The sequence below is a fragment of the Cyclopterus lumpus genome, chromosome 4, assembly GCF_009769545.1.
Source record: "Cyclopterus lumpus isolate fCycLum1 chromosome 4, fCycLum1.pri, whole genome shotgun sequence".
Taxonomy (NCBI): Eukaryota; Metazoa; Chordata; class Actinopteri; order Perciformes; family Cyclopteridae; genus Cyclopterus; species Cyclopterus lumpus.
The window spans coordinates 26,732,479-26,753,371 of record NC_046969.1 but is presented as its reverse complement, the minus strand read 5'-3'; the positions used below and the strand labels follow the sequence as shown (position 1 = coordinate 26,753,371).

The 20,893-nt window shown below is 47.0% G+C and overlaps 2 protein-coding genes across 4 annotated transcripts in view; one reads left to right on the top strand and one right to left on the bottom strand.

Moving 5' to 3' along the window:
• Window position 1: 1 nt before the first annotated feature.
• Window positions 2-8,182, top strand: chst7 (carbohydrate (N-acetylglucosamine 6-O) sulfotransferase 7). Its single transcript, XM_034531741.1, has 2 exons — window positions 2-1,613; window positions 7,641-8,182. Exon 1 carries the CDS (start codon window positions 331-333, stop codon window positions 1,600-1,602), a length of 1,272 nt encoding a protein of 423 aa, XP_034387632.1. The 5' UTR covers window positions 2-330; the 3' UTR covers window positions 1,603-1,613; window positions 7,641-8,182.
• A 250-nt stretch (window positions 8,183-8,432) lies between these two features.
• slc9a7 (solute carrier family 9 member 7) overlaps window positions 8,433-20,893 on the bottom strand; it is a 28,851-nt gene continuing 16,390 nt past the window's right edge. For 2 of the 3 annotated variants that reach the window (XM_034530586.1, XM_034530585.1), the window contains 4 exons: window positions 19,826-19,889; window positions 18,703-18,785; window positions 16,307-16,412; window positions 8,433-11,408 (listed from right to left, as the gene is read on the bottom strand). In XM_034530586.1, the coding sequence (XP_034386477.1) occupies window positions 11,145-11,408; window positions 16,307-16,412; window positions 18,703-18,785; window positions 19,826-19,889 (517 nt within the window). In that variant the 3' untranslated portion in view covers window positions 8,433-11,144. The remainder of the gene's footprint in view (window positions 11,409-16,306; window positions 16,413-18,702; window positions 18,786-19,825; window positions 19,890-20,893) is intronic. The other variant, XR_004609363.1, reaches the window with a different exon arrangement.

Genomic DNA, 20,893 nt, shown 5'->3' with positions numbered 1-20,893 from the left:
ACAGCGGCGTTACGGCAGATAGTATCCGTTGTGTCCTCTCTGTCTAAAGGCTCTTTGAGAGTTCCGGTCTAACGGCGCTCAATTTACGCAGTTTTACGTCTCGTTTCAAACTGAAATAACTACAACATGCGCGTTTCTTGACGCGTTGCATGATCCATCGTGTTTCACGGCGGACAGAAAACAACAAACAATCTGTTTGTTTCCACTTTAAAGGGGCGTGGCTAACCCCCCCACGCACATAACTTAACGGTGGCGGCGCCGCGGAGCTCAGTACGCGCTGCAGACCCTCCAGAGAAGCCGGCCAGCAGCCCCCCGTCCCGGCCAGAGGAAATGAAGAGGCGGTTACATAAGAAATACCTGGTGTTGATCCTGGCATATTCGGGTTTACTCCTGCTAATCCCGTACGTGTTAGATTACCGGGACAAATCCGTGCAGCGCGCTCAACACGGGCTCCCGCAGCAGCAGCCCCGGTGTCCAGACCTGGAGAACTCCGTGGCGCAGCTGTGGGATAACGGGGACCGGGTGAACGGCAGCGGCGACGCGGCGGAGCCCGCCGCCAACCGGAGCCGGTCGCGGATACACATCTACCTGCACGCCACCTGGAGGACCGGCTCGTCGTTCCTGGGGGAGTTGTTCAACCAGCACCCCGACGTCTTCTACCTGTACGAGCCCATGTGGCACATCTGGCAGGCTCTGTACCCGGGGGACGCGGGCAGCCTGCAGGGCGCGGTGCGCGACATGATGAACGCGCTGTACCGCTGCGACTTCTCCGTGCTGCGGCTGTACGCCGGCTCGCAGAACGTCACCACGTCCTTCATCTTCGGCTGGAAGATGAACAAAGTGATCTGCTCCGAGCCGCTGTGCGACGCGCACAGGCGGCACGAGGTGGGGCTGGTGAAGGAGGACCGCTGCGCCAAGTGCCCGAAGAGGGACATCCGGGAGCTGGAGAGGGAGTGTAAGAAGTACCCGGTGATGGTGATCAAAGGGGTGCGCGTTTTGGACCTGAGCACGCTGGTCCCCCTGATGAGGGACCCGGCCATAAACCTCCAGATCATCCAGCTCTTCAGGGACCCCCGGGCCGTGCACAACTCCCGCCTGAAGTCCAAGCAGGCCCTGGTGAAGGAGAGCATCCAGGTGCTGCGCAGCAAGAAGCAGACCGACAAGTACAAGCGGCTCCTGGTGCCCAACAACCGGGTGAACCGGGCCGAGAGCTACGTGTCCAGCGCCATGGAGCTCATCTGCGACAACTGGCTCGGGGACATGATGCTGGTGGCCAACGCGCCCCCCTGGCTGAGGAGGAACTACCTGCGCGTCCGCTACGAGGACCTGGTGCTGCAGCCTCTGGAGGAGCTCCAGAGGCTGCTCCGCTTCTCCAACCTCTCCTCCTCCGCGGCTCTGGAGACGTTCGCGCTGAACATGACGCACGGCCAGGGTTACTCCTCGGACCGGCCGTTCCTGATCTCCTCCAGGGACGCCAAGGAGGCCATCTACGCGTGGAGGGAGCGGCTCAGCGTGGAGCAGATCCACCAGGTGGAGGCCTACTGCAGCGAGGTCATGAGGCAGCTGGGCTACGAGAGGAGCGGCGTGGACAAGACCTCATGAGGGGAGCCGAGGTGAGTTAGATTTATGACGACGGACAAAGCAGGAGACGTTGGTGGTGTAACAGGAACCATCCTCCATCCCTGACCTTTGACCTCCCTCCCGCTGAGGCCAGATTGAAAACAGGTCGTCCATATGGACCCAGCAGAGTGACGCTGTTCCATGCTGGTTTCATCTGTGTGGTGCCGTGTGCACAACAACACAATGAGTACATCAAGTCGTGATGTGGAAACTTGTTCAGGGAAACGTTACCGAGAGGAAAGCAGCTTTTCTGTGGGACTTTAAACACGGAGCACCTGTTGATTGTGATTTATGTATAATTCTGATGTCATTTTCTGCTCCGGACTCTGTTCTCTCGCTGCAGATAACAGCTCTCGTATTAACGTGTTGCGTTTATAGCTCTCTTGTTTACATTAAAAGGAAGTACGTTTTTTTATTTGGACGCTCCAGAGTTTTTGATAAGTTCAGGGTCACGTTGACTACCAGACTCTTAATAGAGGCGTCATTGTGTTCCTCCCTGGGGGGGGCTAGCTATTCTCTGGACCTCAAGAAGGGGGTCATTGTGTGCAGGATAGAGCTCCCGGAGTCACCAGCAGCTGGGCAGCAGGGTGGAGGCAGCCTTATCTCGAGCACTGGTGGACGTGGATGGATCACTGAGCTGCTGTGCACAGGCCCAACGTGTTAGCCCCCACAAAGTAGATCCTCAGTCACGGCAACTTCAGAATGAGGCCAAAGAGACAAAAACAATTACAAAGATATTCAAAATGACCATAAAGAGAAATAAATAATTACAGACACAGAATGATGACAAAAAGGCTAAGCAGCTATTAAGAGATTCAAAACAACAAAGGGACACAAATACAATAAACCTACAAACGACTACTAAAAGAAACAAAACTACAGACACACTAAACAACTACAGAGACACTAAACGACTACAGACACACTAAACAACTACAGAGACACTAAACGACTACAGACACACTAAACAACTACAGAGACACTAAACGACTACAGACACACTAAACAACTACAGAGACACTAAACGACTACAGACACACTAAACGACTACAGACACACTAAACGACTACAGAGACACTAAACGACTACAGACACACTAAACAACTACAGAGACACTAAACGACTACAGACACACTAAACAACTACAGAGACACTAAACGACTACAGACACACTAAACAACTACAGAGACACTAAACGACTACAGACACACTAAACAACTACAGAGACACTAAACGACTACAGACACACTAAACGACTACAGACACACTAAACGACTACAGAGACACTAAACGACTACAGACACACTAAACAACTACAGAGACGCTAAACGACTACAGACACGCTAAACGACTACAGACACACTAAACGACTACAGAGACACTAAACGACTACAGACACACTAAACGACTACAGAGACACTAAACGACTACAGAGACACTAAACAACTACAGACACACTAAACAACTACAGAGACGCTAAACGACTACAGACACACTAAACGACTACAGACACACTAAACGACTACACAGACACGCTAAACGACTACAGACACACTAAACGACTACAGAGACACTAAACGACTACAGACACACTAAACGACTACAGACACACTAAACGACTACACAGACACGCTAAACGACTACAGACACACTAAACGACTACAGAGACACTAAACGACTACAGAGACACTAAACGACTACAGAGACACTAAACGACTACAGACACACTAAACGACTACAGACACACTAAACGACTACAGAGACACTAAACGACTACAGAGACACTAAACGACTACAGAGACGCTAAACGACTACAGAGACACTAAACGACTACAGAGACACTAAACGACTACAGACACACTAAACGACTACAGAGACGCTAAACGACTACAGAGACACTAAACGACTACAGACACGCTAAACGACTACAGAGACGCTAAACGATTACAGAGACGCTAAACGACTACAGACACGCTAAACGACTACAGACACGCTAAACGACTACAGACACACTAAACGACTACAGAGAGACTAAACGACTACAGACACACTAAACGACTACAGACACACTAAACGACTACAGAGACGCTAAAAGACTACAGACACACTAAACGACTACAGACACACTAAACGACTACAGAGACGCTAAACGACTACAGACACACTAAACAACTACAGACACACTAAACGACTACAGAGACGCTAAACGACTACAGAGACACTAAACGACTACAGACACACTAAACGACTACAGAGACGCTAAACGACTACAGACACACTAAACGACTACAGACACACTAAACGACTACAGAGACTCTAAACGACTACAGAGACTCTAAACGACTACAGAGAGACTAAACGACTACAGACACGCTAAACGACTACAGAGACGCTAAACGACTACAGAGACGCTAAACGACTACAGACACACTAAACGACTACAGACACACTAAACGACTACAGAGACGCTAAACGACTACAGACACACTAAACGACTACAGACACACTAAACGACTACAGAGACACTAAACGACTACAGACACACTAAACGACTACAGAGACGCTAAACGACTACAGACACACTAAACGACTACAGACACACTAAACGACTACAGAGACACTAAACGACTACAGAGACGCTAAACGACTACAGAGACGCTACAGAGACGCTAAACGACTACAGAGACGCTAAACGACTACAGAGACACTAAACGACTACAGACACACTAAACGACTACACAGACACTAAACGACTTCAGAGACACTAAACGACTACAGAGAGGCTAAACGACTACAGAGACACTAAACGACTACAGAGACACTAAACGACTACAGAGACACTAAACGACTACAGACACACTAAACGACTACAGAGACACTAAACGACTTCAGAGACACTAAACGACTACAGAGAGGCTAAACGACTACAGAGACACTAAACGACTACAGACACACTAAACGACTACAGAGACACTAAACGACTACAGACACACTAAACGACTACAGAGACGCTAAACGACTACAGACACACTAAACGACTACAGAGACGCTAAACGACTACAGAGACACTAAACGACTACAGAGACGCTAAACGACTACAGAGACGCTAAACGACTACACAGACACACTAAACAACTACAGACACACTAAACGACTACAGAGACACTAAACGACTACAGAGAGGCTAAACGACTACAGAGAGACTAAACGACTACAGAGACACTAAACGACTACAGAGACACTAAACGACTACAGAGACGCTAAACGACTACAGAGACACTAAACGACTACAGAGACACTAAACGACTACAGAGACACTAAACGACTACAGACACACTAAACGACTACAGAGACACTAAACGACTTCAGAGACACTAAACGACTACAGAGACGCTAAACGACTACAGAGACACTAAACGACTACAGAGACACTAAACGACTACAGACACACTAAACGACTACAGACACACTAAACAACTACAGAGACGCTAAACGACTACAGAGACGCTAAACGACTACAGAGACACTAAACGACTACAGAGACACTAAACGACTACAGACACACTAAACGACTACAGACACACTAAACGACTACAGAGACGCTAAACGACTACAGAGACGCTAAACGACTACACAGACACACTAAACGACTACAGACACACTAAACAACTACAGACACACTAAACGACTACAGAGACGCTAAACGACTACAGAGACGCTAAACGACTACAGAGACGCTAAACGACTACAGAGACGCTAAACGACTACACAGACACACTAAACGACTACAGACACACTAAACGACTACAGAGACGCTAAACGACTACAGAGACGCTAAACGACTACAGAGACGCTAAACGACTACAGAGACGCTAAACGACTACAGAGACGCTAAACGACTACAGACACACTAAACAACTACAGACACACTAAACGACTACAGAGACACTAAACGACTACAGAGACGCTAAACGACTACAGAGACGCTAAACGACTACAGAGACGCTAAACGACTACACAGACACACTAAACGACTACAGACACACTAAACGACTACAGACACACTAAACAACTACAGAGACACTAAACGACTACAGACACACTAAACGACTACAGACACACTAAACGACTACAGAGACGCTAAACGACTACAGAGACGCTAAACGACTACAGAGACACTAAACGACTACAGAGACACTAAACGACTACAGAGACACTAAACGACTACAGACACACTAAACGACTACAGAGACACTAAACGACTTCAGAGACACTAAACGACTACAGAGAGGCTAAACGACTACAGAGACACTAAACGACTACAGACACACTAAACGACTACAGACACACTAAACGACTACACAGACACACTAAACAACTACAGACACACTAAACGACTACAAAGAGACACTAAACGACTACAGACACACTAAACGACTACAGACACACTAAACGACTACAGAGACGCTAAACGACTACAGAGACACTAAACGACTACAGACACACTAAACGACTACAGACACACTAAACGACTACAGAGACGCTAAACGACTACAGAGACGCTAAACGACTACAGAGAGGCTAAACGACTACAGAGACACTAAACGACTACAGAGACGCTAAACGACTACAGACACTAAACGACTACAGACACTAAACGACTACAGACACACTAAACGACTACAGAGACACTAAACGACTACAGACACTAAACGACTACAGACACACTAAACGACTACAGAGACACTAAACGACTACAGACACACTAAACGACTACAGAGACACTAAACGACTTCAGAGACACTAAACGACTACAGAGAGGCTAAACGACTACAGAGACACTAAACGACTACAGACACACTAAACGACTACAGACACACTAAACGACTACACAGACACACTAAACAACTACAGACACACTAAACGACTACAAAGAGACACTAAACGACTACAGACACACTAAACGACTACAGACACACTAAACGACTACAGAGACGCTAAACGACTACAGAGACACTAAACGACTACAGACACACTAAACGACTACAGACACACTAAACGACTACAGAGACGCTAAACGACTACAGAGACGCTAAACGACTACAGAGAGACTAAACGACTACAGACACACTAAACGACTACAGAGAGGCTAAACGACTACAGAGACACTAAACGACTACAGAGACACTAAACGACTACAGACACACTAAACGACTACAGAGAGGCTAAACGACTACAGAGACACTAAACGACTACAGAGACGCTAAACGACTACAGACACACTAAACGACTACAGAGACGCTAAACGACTACAGACACTAAACGACTACAGACACACTAAACGACTACAGAGACACTAAACGACTACAGACACACTAAACGACTACAGAGACACTAAACGACTACAGACACACTAAACGACTACAGAGACACTAAACGACTACAGACACACTAAACGACTACAAAGAGACACTAAACGACTACAGAGACACTAAACGACTACAGAGACACTAAACGACTACAGACACACTAAACGACTACAGACACACTAAACGACTACAGAGACACTAAACGACTACAGACACGCTAAACGACTACAGAGACACTAAACGACTACAGACACACTAAACGACTACAAAGAGACACTAAACGACTACAGACACACTAAACGACTACACAGACACACTAAACAACTACAGACACACTAAACGACTACACAGACACACTAAACAACTACAGACACACTAAACGACTACAAAGAGACACTAAACGACTACAGACACACTAAACGACTACAGACACACTAAACGACTACACCGACACACTAAACGACTACACAGACACACTAAACGACTACAGACACGCTAAACGACTACAGACACACTAAACGACTACAGAGAGGCTAAACGACTACACAGACTATACAGCAGAGGGGGCGTGGTCTCTGACACGGAGGTCATGAACATCACTGGTGGCCGGGTGTCAGAGAGCAGCCGGGTAACGTGAGTCCTCTCTTGCAGCGTGATGAGGAGCAGCAGCTGGAATGTGGCCCGCTGAGCTCAAGCTTGTTTTCCTTCAGCCGAGGAGACGAACCGAAGACAACCCAGGAGGAGGAGGCCGGCAGCCAATCACAGGCGGCGGGGGAGAAAGCAGCTCATTTGTACCGTGTGTTTAATACCAGCAGGAGATGTCGAGAGGAAACGGAGGCGGGGCTGGACCTCCGTCCTCCTGCCCTTTTCTTAGTCGCACTAATCCAGAAGGAGCCTGAGACGGGTCCTCTTCGGGGAGCCGGACTGCCGGGATCCGGGTCCGCCCGCTCGGCCTCGGACCAGCAGTCCGCTGCTCACCAACGTGGAGCTCTGAGAAGCTTCAGGGCTTGTTCCCCTCAGGACAGCTGACCAGCTGTTCAGTGTGTTGGGAGTTCTTATGTCTACGATGCTGCAGCATCCACGTGTTCAACTTTAGAAGTTGGTTCGGTAACGACCTGAAGTGCGTATCTTATTAAAGAAAGAAATAACTTTTAAGATTATTTATACTAACCTCAATAAAGAGAAGAGGAAGGAAGTGTGTGTGTGAAGTCATTAAGTCGTTCTGATGGGAGCCGTGACCTCAGAGGCCAGAGGTCACGGCTCCTCCTGACACTAAAGGGTTCATTCAGTCACACACATCGATTAAAACATTTACCTGTAAACATCTGATTCAACATGAATTGTTAGTTTATCATCACTTTTCTTGAGGAAAATCTTTTGAAATCTCTTAAAGTATTCAAACTAAACCTTCACGGCCTCCTGGCAAACAAACAACAACAAGTGTGGCTCGTAATTTGATGTTTTTATTAACATGCAGAAACATGGTGGGTAGAACCAGGCAGCCGGTTGCTACGGGAAACAACAGGTGTATTAACAGTTGAGCTCCTCCTCAGGCACAGAGGTCAGAGGTCACTGCGGTGTCCTCTGACCTCCAGAGAAGTGATCTTTTCTTTCTCTGCACTTCTGTTGGCAGGAATGAGGAAACATATATATTTATTTTAAAAAAATGAGTTTCGGTTCCGTTTTCCTTGAGCCCACGTGACCTCTGCTGTGACCTCTGCTGTGACCTCTGCTGTGACCTCTGCTGTGACCTCTGCTGTGTGCGTCGTCTCTGGAGGCCGAGGAACGTTCCCTCCTCCCTCGAGGAGACGAGGAGGCGGCCAGAAACACGCTTTGTTGGACACAATCGGTCCTTTGGAGCTCCGGCTCGGCAGCCAGAATGTAAATGAGCCTCCGAGCGTACGGCTCACACCACCAGATTCAGTTCCTCTTTGGAGCCCCCCCACCCCCAAACCCCCCACGTTACGCAATCCTGCCTCTTCACACCTCCTGTGTATTCGTGTTCTCTGGAGACACACACAAGGTGACGCATGCTGTGTGGTGAAGATATAAAATAAAGAAGGAGGGGGTCTAGTTATTAATACGCTGCTATTTACATTTATTAGAGGAGCTAAATGAAACCAGGTTCCCCATGAGGTCCAGACAAAGAACCAAATGGGTTCCTGTTTGTGATCCACGCTGCTGTTATTGATCAAACAATAGGCTGACATTTAATAAACAATAAGCTCATCGGCTTCCTGGCAGAGATGACGTCTGGGTGCTAAATATTAAGCTACAGCCGCTTAGCATAGCTTAGCACAAAAACTGGAGGAGGCTCGTTAAAATAAAATGATCCTTATGAAGCCTCTTTATTCATGTTCCGTGTGATGTTCTCACTCGTTTCTGAGAAATAAATCTTCAGCAGGAAAAATGCATAAAAAATTACTTATGAAAGAAATCATAGTCGACTGAGGGCGAGGGGCTAAGAACAGAAGTAATAATAATAATAACAATAATAAGACTTTTGTTTATACTTTGAATTTCTTTTGGCTGTAAATAAAGACAAGAGTCTTCTGACCGTGAACCAGGCTAGTTGTTTCCCTCCGTTTCAAGTCTTTATGCTAAGCTACGCTAACTAGCTGAGGTTCGAGACTCCAGATTATTACCCAGATCCCAGAAGATCAACGCTTTGATTGACAGGTGAGAATAAACAGGTTTGACCTTTTGAGGAGAGACGACAGCTGATGACGACATTAAGGCAATTATCTTTGATTTAATATGCAAATTAGGCGTTCTCTAAACGACGTGAAAAAACTGGTCGTTGAAAAGTTTAAAGAAGTACTTTCAGTATTTGTAGATTCTGCAGGTCGGAGAGAAGAAGCAATTTATTACTTTTTTTGGACTTATTGATAATAAAAAATATCCGTGAGATGCAGAAAGATGAATGAGATGAAGTCCTTTAACTCTTTAAAGTGTTTAGGAAAATATAGAAAAAAACGTTTCCAGAAAAGACCAACCCACACACCCACACACCCACGTGTACACACACACACACACACACACACACACACACAGACAGACAGACAGACAGACACACACACATATATATACACACACACACACACACACAGACAGACAGACAGACACACACACACGACGCCCTGGAGCAGCGTCCACATGTAGAGGAACAAAGCTCTGCATTGTCGCTCACATTCTTCACCCGTGGCGGACGGAGGGCACGACATTCACTGTTCGATGCCAGTCTCACACACACACACACACTCACACACACACACACTCACTCACTCACGCCCGTCAGCAGCTTCAGATCTTTAGATCTGTAAACTATTGAAGCCGCTAGATGAGATGGTGAAGAGCTCTGAAGGAGGTCACATGACGAGAGAGGGGGCCATCTTTCTTCTTCTTCTTCTTCTGCAGCTGAACAGTTAAGCTGATTTTTCACATCCTGCATAATAAAAGGTGTCAAACCAAACGTCTCCTAGAGGACAGACCAAACGTCTCCTAGAGGACAAACCAAACGTCTCCTAGAGGACAGACCAAACGTCTCCTAGAGGACAAACCAAACGTCTCCTAGAGGACAGACCAAACGTCTCCTAGAGGACAAACCAAACGTCTCCTAGAGGACAGACCAAACGTCTCCTAGAGGACAGACCAAACATCTCCTAGAGGACAAACCAAACGTCTCCTAGAGGACAGACCAAACATCTCCTAGAGGACAAACCAAACATCTCCTAGAGGACAAACCAAACGTCTCCTAGAGGACAGACCAAACATCTCCTAGAGGACAAACCAAACATCTCCTAGAGGACAAACCAAACGTCTCCTAGAGGACAGACCAAACGTCTCCTAGAGGACAAACCAAACGTCTCCTAGAGGACAGACCAAACATCTCCTAGAGGACAGACCAAACATCTCCTAGAGGACAAACCAAACGTCTCCTAGAGGACAAACCAAACATCTCCTAGAGGACAGACCAAACGTCTCCTAGAGGACAGACCCCGGCTCTGTCATGAGGATGAAATGCTTCCTTGACCTCTCTGAACCCCTCTCTGAAGGACTCAAGGCGGTCTGGGTGGTGGGTCCGAGGAGGCTGGCGGCTCAGGGCAAAAAACAAAACAAAAAGGACGGTGGGGGGCAGGGTGGGGGGAAAGGGGGTCAGATGTGATCCTCGATGGGGAAAACCAGACGTGTGCGTCGGCTCAGCAGCTCCTGCTCACGGGAGTCCAGCTCACGCTCCAGCGCCTCCTCCGAGGTGCTGCCGCTCCTCTTGCCGTTGGCGCTCCAGCCAGAACCTCCGGCCGCGTCCCCGCCGGCGGCGCTGCCGGACGCCCCGTTGGACGTGATGGACGTGTCCCCGAACGTGAAGGTGAGGTCGGCGTCATTGCGAAAGATTTCAGAGTCCTCGTCCCTCAGCTGTTCCTGAAAAAAACAAACACACAGTGGGACATGAGGAGGGGACACACAGCGTCTCATAAAGGATACAGAGTGGGGACACACAGCGTCTCATAAAGGATACAGAGTGGGGTCACAGAGTCTCATAAAGGACACAGAGTGGGGACACACAGCGTCTCATAAAGGATACAGAGTGGGGACACACAGCGTCTCATAAAGGATACAGAGTGGGGTCACAGAGTCTCATAAAGGACACAGAGTGGGGACACACAGCGTCTCATAAAGGACACAGAGTGGGGACACACAGCGTCTCATAAAGGATACAGAGTGGGGACACACAGCGTCTCATAAAGGATACAGAGTGGGGACACACAGCGTCTCATAATGGACACAGAGTGGGGACACACAGCGTCTCATAAAGGACACAGAGTGGGGACACACAGCGTCTCATAAAGGACACAGAGTGGGGACACAGAGTCTCATAAAGGACACAGAGTGGGGACACAGAGTCTCATAAAGGATACAGAGTGGGGACACAGAGTCTCATAAAGGACACAGAGTGGGGACACACAGCGTCTCATAAAGGATACAGAGTGGGGACACACAGCGTCTCATAAAGGACACAGAGTGGGGACACACAGCGTCTCATAAAGGATACAGAGTGGGGACACAGAGTCTCATAAAGGACACAGAGTGGGGACACACAGCGTCTCATAAAGGATACAGAGTGGGGACACACAGCGTCTCATAAAGGACACAGAGTGGGGTCACAGAGTCTCATAAAGGACACAGAGTGGGGACACACAGCGTCTCATAAAGGATACAGAGTGGGGACACACAGAGTCTCATAAAGGACACAGAGTGGGGACACACAGCGTCTCATAAAGGATACAGAGTGGGGGGACACAGCGTCTCATAAAGGACACAGAGTGGGGTCACAGAGTCTCATAAAGGACACAGAGTGGGGACACACAGCGTCTCATAAAGGATACAGAGTGGGGACACAGAGTCTCATAAAGGACACAGAGTGGGGACACAGAGTCTCATAAAGGACACAGAGTGGGGTCACACAGCGTCTCATAAAGGACACAGAGTGGGGACACACAGCGTCTCATAAAGGATACAGAGTGGGGACACACAGCGTCTCATAAAGGATACAGAGTGGGGACACAGAGTCTCATAAAGGACACAGAGTGGGGACACACAGCGTCTCATAAAGGACACAGAGTGGGGACACAGAGTCTCATAAAGGACACAGAGTGGGGACACAGAGTCTCATAAAGGACACAGAGTGGGGACACACAGCGTCTCATAAAGGATACAGAGTGGGGACACACAGCGTCTCATAAAGGACACAGAGTGGGGACACAGAGTCTCATAAAGGACACAGAGTGGGGACACACAGCGTCTCATAAAGGACACAGAGTGGGGTCACAGAGTCTCATAAAGGACACAGAGTGGGGACACACAGCGTCTCATAAAGGATACAGAGTGGGGACACAGAGTCTCATAAAGGACACAGAGTGGGGACACACAGCGTCTCATAAAGGATACAGAGTGGGGTCACAGAGTCTCATAAAGGACACAGAGTGGGGACACACAGAGTCTCATAAAGGATACAGAGTGGGGTCACAGAGTCTCATAAAGGACACAGAGTGGGGTCACAGAGTCTCATAAAGGACACAGAGTGGGGACACAGCGTCTCATAAAGGATACAGAGTGGGGACACAGTCTCATAAAGGACACAGAGTGGGGACACACATCGTCTCATAAAGGACACAGAGCGGGGACACACAGCGTCTCATAAAGGATACAGAGTGGGGACACACAGCGTCTCATAAAGGATACAGAGTGGGGACACACAGCGTCTCATAAAGGATACAGAGTGGGGACACAGAGTCTCATAAAGGACACAGAGCGGGGACACACACACACACACACAAACAGGACACAGAGAGAGGGGACACACACACACACACAGGACACACAGAGAGGACACACACACACACACACACACACACACACACAGAGAGGGGGACACAGCAGCCAAATGGAGCTGCCCTGTTAGAAAAGTCCCTTAAAAGCACACATTGCATGTTGGGTAAGTAGTGACGAGCTGTGAAAATGCAGCAGGAGGGTTCAGTCTCTAACTGTCTGATCGATCAACAGCGTGTCCTCGTGTCCCCCGGGGGGAGGACAGCACGAGTTAACGCCGGGTCATGCGGATTACTCTCATGAGAGGATCAACAAGCACTAAAAAGATTACATAACGCCATCTCTCCAGCAATTATCCTGGAGGGGAAATAAAAGATAACCAATCACTCAGGCCTGCTATTTGGTCATTAAAGGGTATTTACTCATGAAATATTGACACAAATGTTAAATTAACTTATTTAGATTGATGTCAAAATGTAAAAATACTCGTTATTATGAATGTTGATACTAATTTATTCAGAGTTACGAACGCTCTCTTGCACTAATATATAGAGAGCTGTGTTTCCGTAACCAACAGGAAGTCGTCATCACCGGTTCCCTCCACCAACAGCCAATCAGATTCTTAGATTTTATTTTGGATTATTATATTAAATAATCAGTGTTGGTTTAGTTAATCAAGATAATCTTCACTAATTAACTTTAATGATGTTGGAATTGTGCATGCATGACCCAATGCATGATGGGTTATGCATAATAAGTCATTATAATGACTTACCATCTCATATTTAAGACTTTCTATCTATGACTTAATTTTTTCATCCCAGTGGGGGGTAATGGGTTTCCATAGGAACCAATGGGCTCCTATCTCCATTAGCGATGATGCAACAGGACTCATATCTAGAAGTGTGAGAGCTCCTTCAGGGAAGAAAGCTTTTCTTCCTTCTGATATCACACTAGAAACTGATGAGGATCAATGAAACTGATCAATACATATATATTTAGCTTTTTCACAGTTCAATAATCCATCAAAGGCCGAGCTCGTTTAGCTAACCGATGCTTCTTATCGACTGTTCCTGTTATTTTGTATAGCAAACAAATATATAAAATTAAATGAAAGTCGCTCTTCATATTCATCAACATGAATCTTATTCGTTTTTCATGGTGCGTCACTTTAAAACGTTGCCGCCGCAATGAATTGTGGGTCGGCATTATCTTCTTTCCTTTGGTCCAGCGTTTCCTTTGCTAAAGGAGCTAAGAAAGCATTGAAAGACCTTTCCTTCACATTTAGAGGATTCAAGCAGCTTTTATGTACTTCAGGGTTGTTTTCTTCAGTGAGGAAATTTATGAAGCAGAAAAAAAGACTTTGAAATATGGAATACAGCCAACCTGATCCTCCCACAGTCTGGTTTTTTTTTTATGGCACACAATTAAAGGTTTAAAGTTAGTATTCAAAGCCATCCAGCTTGAAAAACTATTTTCTACAACCACATTTAAAATGTTCTACATTTGAGTCCTTTTCGTAATATCCATAACCGAAGAGGAAGCAGACAAAGAAGCTTTGTTTAATCCTGACTGGGCGTCCTAAAACCAGCAGCAACAGACCAGCAGAGGATAAAAGGATTAAAACTCGGTGAACATCTAGTATAAATCAGCCATGTCACTACTTTGTGGTGAAAAAAGCAATTTATAGTTTATAACCCGACAGTGAAGCGTGAATCCACAAGTCTGTGACCGGAGTCTGTGAGTAAAATATCAGAATGTGGAATCACCAACAAGCTGAAAAGAGTCTTTTGAGTCCTCTGAATGGAAAAAGGCTGCTGGGCCGTCTGGTTTCTGAAGGCGTCTGTGTTTAGTGTCTCTGGCAGATACGGAGAACACTGACGGTATTTCTTCACAGAAAGCCTTCCTGAGGCCATTGGGGGGGAGGGGGGGGGGGGCTTTCTGGATACAGAGATCACCAGGGGGCGACTCCTCTGGTTGTATAGAAGTCTATGCTTCATGTGTTAAAGCCGCATTCTCTCTACTGACCACCAGGGGGCGACTCCTCTGGTTGTATAGAAGTCTATGCTTCATGTGTTAAAGCTGCATTCTCTCTCCTGACCACCAGGGGACGACTCCTCTGGTTGTATAGAAGTCTATGCTTCATGTGTTAAAGCTGCATTCTCTCTCCTGACCACCAGGGGGTGGCTCCTCTGGTTGTATAGAAGTCTATGCTTCATGTGTTAAAGCTGCATTCTCTCTCCTGACCACCAGGGGGAGACTCCTCTGGTTGTATAGAAGTCTATGCTGCATGTGTTAAAGCTGCATTCTCTCTCCTGACCACCAGGGGGTGACTCCTCCGGTTGTATAGAAGTCTATGCTGCATGTGTTAAAGCTGCATTCTCTCTCCTGACCACCAGGGGGCGACTCCTCTGGTTGTATAGAAGTCTATGCTGCATGTGTTAAAGCTGCATTCTCTCTCCTGACCACCAGGGGACGACTCCTCTGGTTGTATAGAAGTCTATGCTTCATGTGTTAAAGCTGCATTCTCTCTCCTGACCACCAGGGGACGACTCCTCTGGTTGTATAGAAGTCTATGCTTCATGTGTTAAAGCTGCATTCTCCCTCCTGACCACCAGGGGGCGGCTCCTCTGGTTGTATAGAAGTCTATGCTTCATGTGTTAAAGCTGCATTCTCTCTCCTGACCACCAGGGGGCGACTCCTCTGGTTGTATAGAAGTCTATGCTTCATGTGTTAAAGCTGCATTCTCTCTCCTGACCACCAGGGGGCGACTCCTCTGGTTGTATAGAAGTCTATGCTTCATGTGTTGAAAATTAGTAAATTATGTTCATTTAGAGTCAAACAGACCATAAAGCAGGGGATGCTTTAGGGGCGGGGCTACAAGGTGATTGACAGGTCTCTACGTCACCCCTCCTCAGTCCAAATATGGTCACACATATTATGGGGGAGAGTATGGATCTTCAGAACCAGCTCAAAGGGAATTGACTCACCTCGTAGGCCTGGCGGCTGGTCAGGCAGCTGGCCAGCGGTCCGCAGTAGGCCGGCAGCGTGGAGGTGAGAGGCGGCCCGCTGTGAGTCAGAATGGGCATCAGGTACCTGAGCGGCGGTTCAGGAAAACGAGCAGGACGGTTAACATCGGCGAGGAAAAGGGTTCGTTTGGTTAGAGTCGGTACCTTCACGCCTTCGGTGGAGCTTCAGTTATCAGTTAGCCTTCGTTCATCAACAGGAACCTTTGGGGTTCCACAGAAACCCAGAACCAGACCCCCCAAAAGTCACTCGCTTTGTCTCTCTACATCGTTTTAATGACGGCTCTTTGGTCCGATCAATGTGACCTGAAGAATATATTTAAACACGGTTAGAATTGTATTCAATGAGGCTCAGGAAGACGAGGAGGGAAGAAGAAGAAGATGAGGATGACGAGGAAGAACAACAACAACAACAACAAGAAACCCTCGCCTGCCATATCTTTGTTATGTTCCTATTCTCAGATTTAGACATATTTTTGTCTCGGTTATACTATTTAATTATTCATTCATTTTATTTCGAAACATTTCCCTTTAAAAAAAAATAAAAAATCTAATGAATTACATTTCTTTTCACAAGAAATACAATATTTGATATCATCCGTTTTATATCTGAATGCACATGAATATAATCTTGTAATTCTTTCACATGAATGAAAAGGATCATTGACAATAATATGACGCGTCGGCTCAATAACAATATTTTAAATAAAACTAAAGGCTTGTGTCCGAGTTAAGTTTGTTAACTTTTTATGTTGAGAGGTTTATTGTATAATTATGTGCCCTCTTAACTTGAAATAAAGGAAGAACAACCCATTAACTATGACTAAAGCCACTATTTCTATGCTCTTAGTACGAAGTGGCAGTGTACTGTGTGTGTGTGTGTGTGTGTGTGTGTGTGTGTGTGTGTGTGTGTGTGTGTGTCAGTCACCAGGGTGAAAGTCTCCAGTGTAACGCAGGTTCTGGTTCACCAGGCGACAACAAACATGTTGATGAGCGTGACGTCCTGAGTGGATACGAGACGCCTGAACGCATCTCACCACAATCAATCAGTTGATTCAAGTAAAGGTACTGTGACGACACATTAACTGGTCCTGAACCAGTCCTGGTCCTCTATAGACCTCAGTCTAGTTCTGGTCCTCTATAGACCTCAGTCTAGTTCTGGTCCTCTATAGACCTCAGTCTAGTCCTGGTGCTCTATAGACCTCAGTCTAGTTCTGGTCCTCTATAGACCTCAGTCTAGTTCTGGTCCTCTATAGACCTCAGTCTAGTTCTGGTTCTCTATAGACCTCAGTTTAGTCCTGGTCCTATATACACGTCAGTGTAGTCCTGGTCCTCTATAGACCTCAGTCTAGTTCTGGTCCTCTATAGACCTCAGTTTAGTCCTGGTCCTATATACACGTCAGTGTAGTCCTGGTCCTCTATAGACCTCAGTTTAGTCCTGGTCCTCTATAGACCTCAGTCTAGTCCTGGTCCTCTATAGACCTCAGTGTAGTCCTGGTTCTCTATAGCCCTCAGTTTAGTCCTGGTCCTCTATATGACCACAGTCTAGTCCTGGTTCTCTACAGACCACAGTCTAGTCTTGATCCACTATATGACTTCAGGTTTAGTTCCGGGGAGTTCCGGGAGTACCAGAACCAGGACTGAGAGGGACAGACTGTCGGACCCTGTTGCTGTAAAATGAGGTTTCCTAAAAGGTGTTTTCCCTAGTGCTTAGAGACACTACCCACACAGTCCACAGGGGGTGCCATGTTTCCTAAAAGGACCCTGGTGTTTAGAGACACTACAACTCTAGACCACAGGGGGGGCCAGAACCAACACTACAACTCTAGACCACAGGGGGGGCCAGAACCAACACTACAACTCTAGACCACAGGGGGGGCCAGAACCAACACTACAACTCTAGACCACAGGGGGGGCCAGAACCAACACTACAACTCTAGACCACAGGGGGGGCCAGAACCAACACTACAACTCTAGACCACAGGGGGCGTCAGAACCATCACTACCACTTTAGACCACAGGGGGCGACAGAACCAACACTACCACTTTAGACCACAGGGGGCGCCAGAACCAACACTACCACTTTAGTCCACAGGGGGCACCAGAACCAACACTACCACTTTAGACCACAGGGGGCGCCATGCCCGTCCTCTTACTGTCCGTGTTATTGTCTTTTGTCTGCTTATGTTGTTTCATCACAATGTGTGTGTTCTTTTGTTCCATGTTGTATTATTTGTTCTAAAAACTAGCTTCTTAGCTTACATTTGTTTACATGTTGATTAATGTCCGTCGTCTCTTGTCACATGAAATAAAAACTAAATGTGCAGCAATAAACCGTGACTGAGCAGCAGGAAGGATACTTGTGGTCGAAGCTGTACCAGAGTCTGAAGAGCCAGGCGCTCTCCTGTTTGGTTGTGCTCTGTCCTTCAGCCTGGGAGCCCTCCTGCACAAACACAACAACAACAACAACAACAACATCATCAATCTGGAGCCGACAGCTCGCTGCAGGCTGAAAGCTTCCGTTTCTCATTTTTAAAATGTCGTTTTCTATCCGACCGCCTGTTCAGGCTCGCTGGCTGAGGAGTGAGTGAGGAGTGAGGAGTGAGTGAGGAGTGAGGAGTGAGGAGTGAGGAGTGAGTAGTGAGTAGTGAGGAGTGAGTGAGGAGTGAGGAGTGAGGGAGGAGTGAGGAGTGAGGAGTGAGGAGTGAGTAGTGAGTAGTGAGGAGTGAGGAGTGAGTAGTGAGGAGTGAGTGAGGAGTGAGGAGTGAGTAGTGAGTAGTGAGGGAGGAGTGAGTAGTGAGTAGTGAGGGAGGAGTGAGGAGTGAGGAGTGAGGAGTGAGGAGTGAGTAGTGAGTGAGGAGTGAGGAGTGAGTAGTGAGGAGTGAGGGAGGAGTGAGGAGTGAGTAGTGAGTAGTGAGGGAGGAGTGAGGAGTGAGTAGTGAGGGAGGAGTGAGGAGTGAGGAGTGAGGAGTGAGGAGTGAGGAGTGAGTAGTGAGGAGTGAGGAGTGAGGAGTGAGTAGTGAGTAGTGAGGAGTGAGGAGTGAGTAGTGAGGAGTGAGGAGTGAGTAGTGAGGAGTGAGTAGTGAGTAGTGAGGAGTGAGGAGTGAGTAGTGAGTAGTGAGTAGTGAGTAGTGAGGAGTGAGTAGTGAGGAGTAAGGAGTGAGTAGTGAGTAGTGAGGAGTGAGGAGTGAGTAGTGAGGAGTGAGGAGTGAGTAGTGAGTCATCAGTTCTGTTTTGGGGGGTGAATATTTCCTTTAAGATGGATAAATATATACTTTATTAAGGGGAAGAAAAATATATATAAATATATATATAAATAAATAAATAATGCACAATATATATAAAAAATAGCATATTTATATTAAATGAACTATTAAAAACAAAACAATAGTGCAAAGATGAAGCCAAACAAACAAACAACAGAGTAACGGTGTTATAGTTGAGTCATTGATCGTAAATAAAGTATTATAGAGAGACCCTCACCCCCTGGAGGACCTGGAAGCTGTCTATACAGGGCTGCTGGTCTTGATCTGGATCCACTCCGACCCTGAAAACCAGAAACAAAACGTCAACCCCCCTGAAGTCCCTGAACACTGCGGTTTGTGTCTGGTGAGGCGACAGTCAGCAGGTCGTCTGTTGGTGACCTTCTCGTGACCTTCTCGTGACCTTCTCGTGACCTTCTCGTGACCTCTGCACCTGCAGGTCTGGTCTCTGTCACCTTTTACTGGCGGGAAATTGCTGCAAATTATCATTTAATCCGAGGCTGTGATCCAGTGTCAGAGAGGAGAGGGTTAACAAACAGACAATAACCTGTTGGCTCAGAACACAAACACAAGCTCAGCTTTCACCGATAGAGGAATTCAGCCTGAAGTCACCCCCTGACCCCTGACCCCGAGACAGAGAGACATTCAGCATGCAACCATCATGTGATTTAACCATGAAATGACGAAATATGTATTTAACAAACCAGGAAATGACGTGTGGAAACTGTAAATAACATTTATATTGAACTGTTTTCACACATCCTAATACTGTTCGATGCTCCAGACTCTCCCTAACTCCTCCTGTTCAACTTTATATTGTTTATGATTTATTTCTCTAACAACAGTCGCAGTAAAGAGTATTAATTGTGGTTGAAACAGAGCGATTCACTTTTCCTCCAGAGATGGATGCCACTCAGACTGAAGTAGCTAGTTTGCTCCCAGTCGTTGCGCTAAGCTAACAGCTAGCATCGCTCCTCTCGTTGCAGACGAGGCAACAAAAACAAGATGGCGACAACCAAAAGCCAGGAGGGGAGGGGCCTAACTCAGAGACAGACGTGGCCAACGAACCAAGATGGCGACGCCCCAAATAATCAAGATAGCAACGGCTAAGATAGCAAATCGAAGGTGACCCAAAAATAAACCAAGATGGCGACGAACAACATGCAGAACTCTAGGCTTCAAAACTGTAGTCAACAAACAAAAGGGCGACGTCATGAAGATCTAAGGGGGCCACGTGCCGGCCTCTCTGCTGTATTCCATCTGCTGTCAGTTAGCGTCATCAAGTCCT

What these genes read in the sequence shown, in the direction of transcription:
- chst7 (XM_034531741.1), top strand. Translation starts at nt 331, where the DNA reads ATGAAGAGGCGGTTACATAAGAAATACCTGGTGTTGATCCTGGCATAT.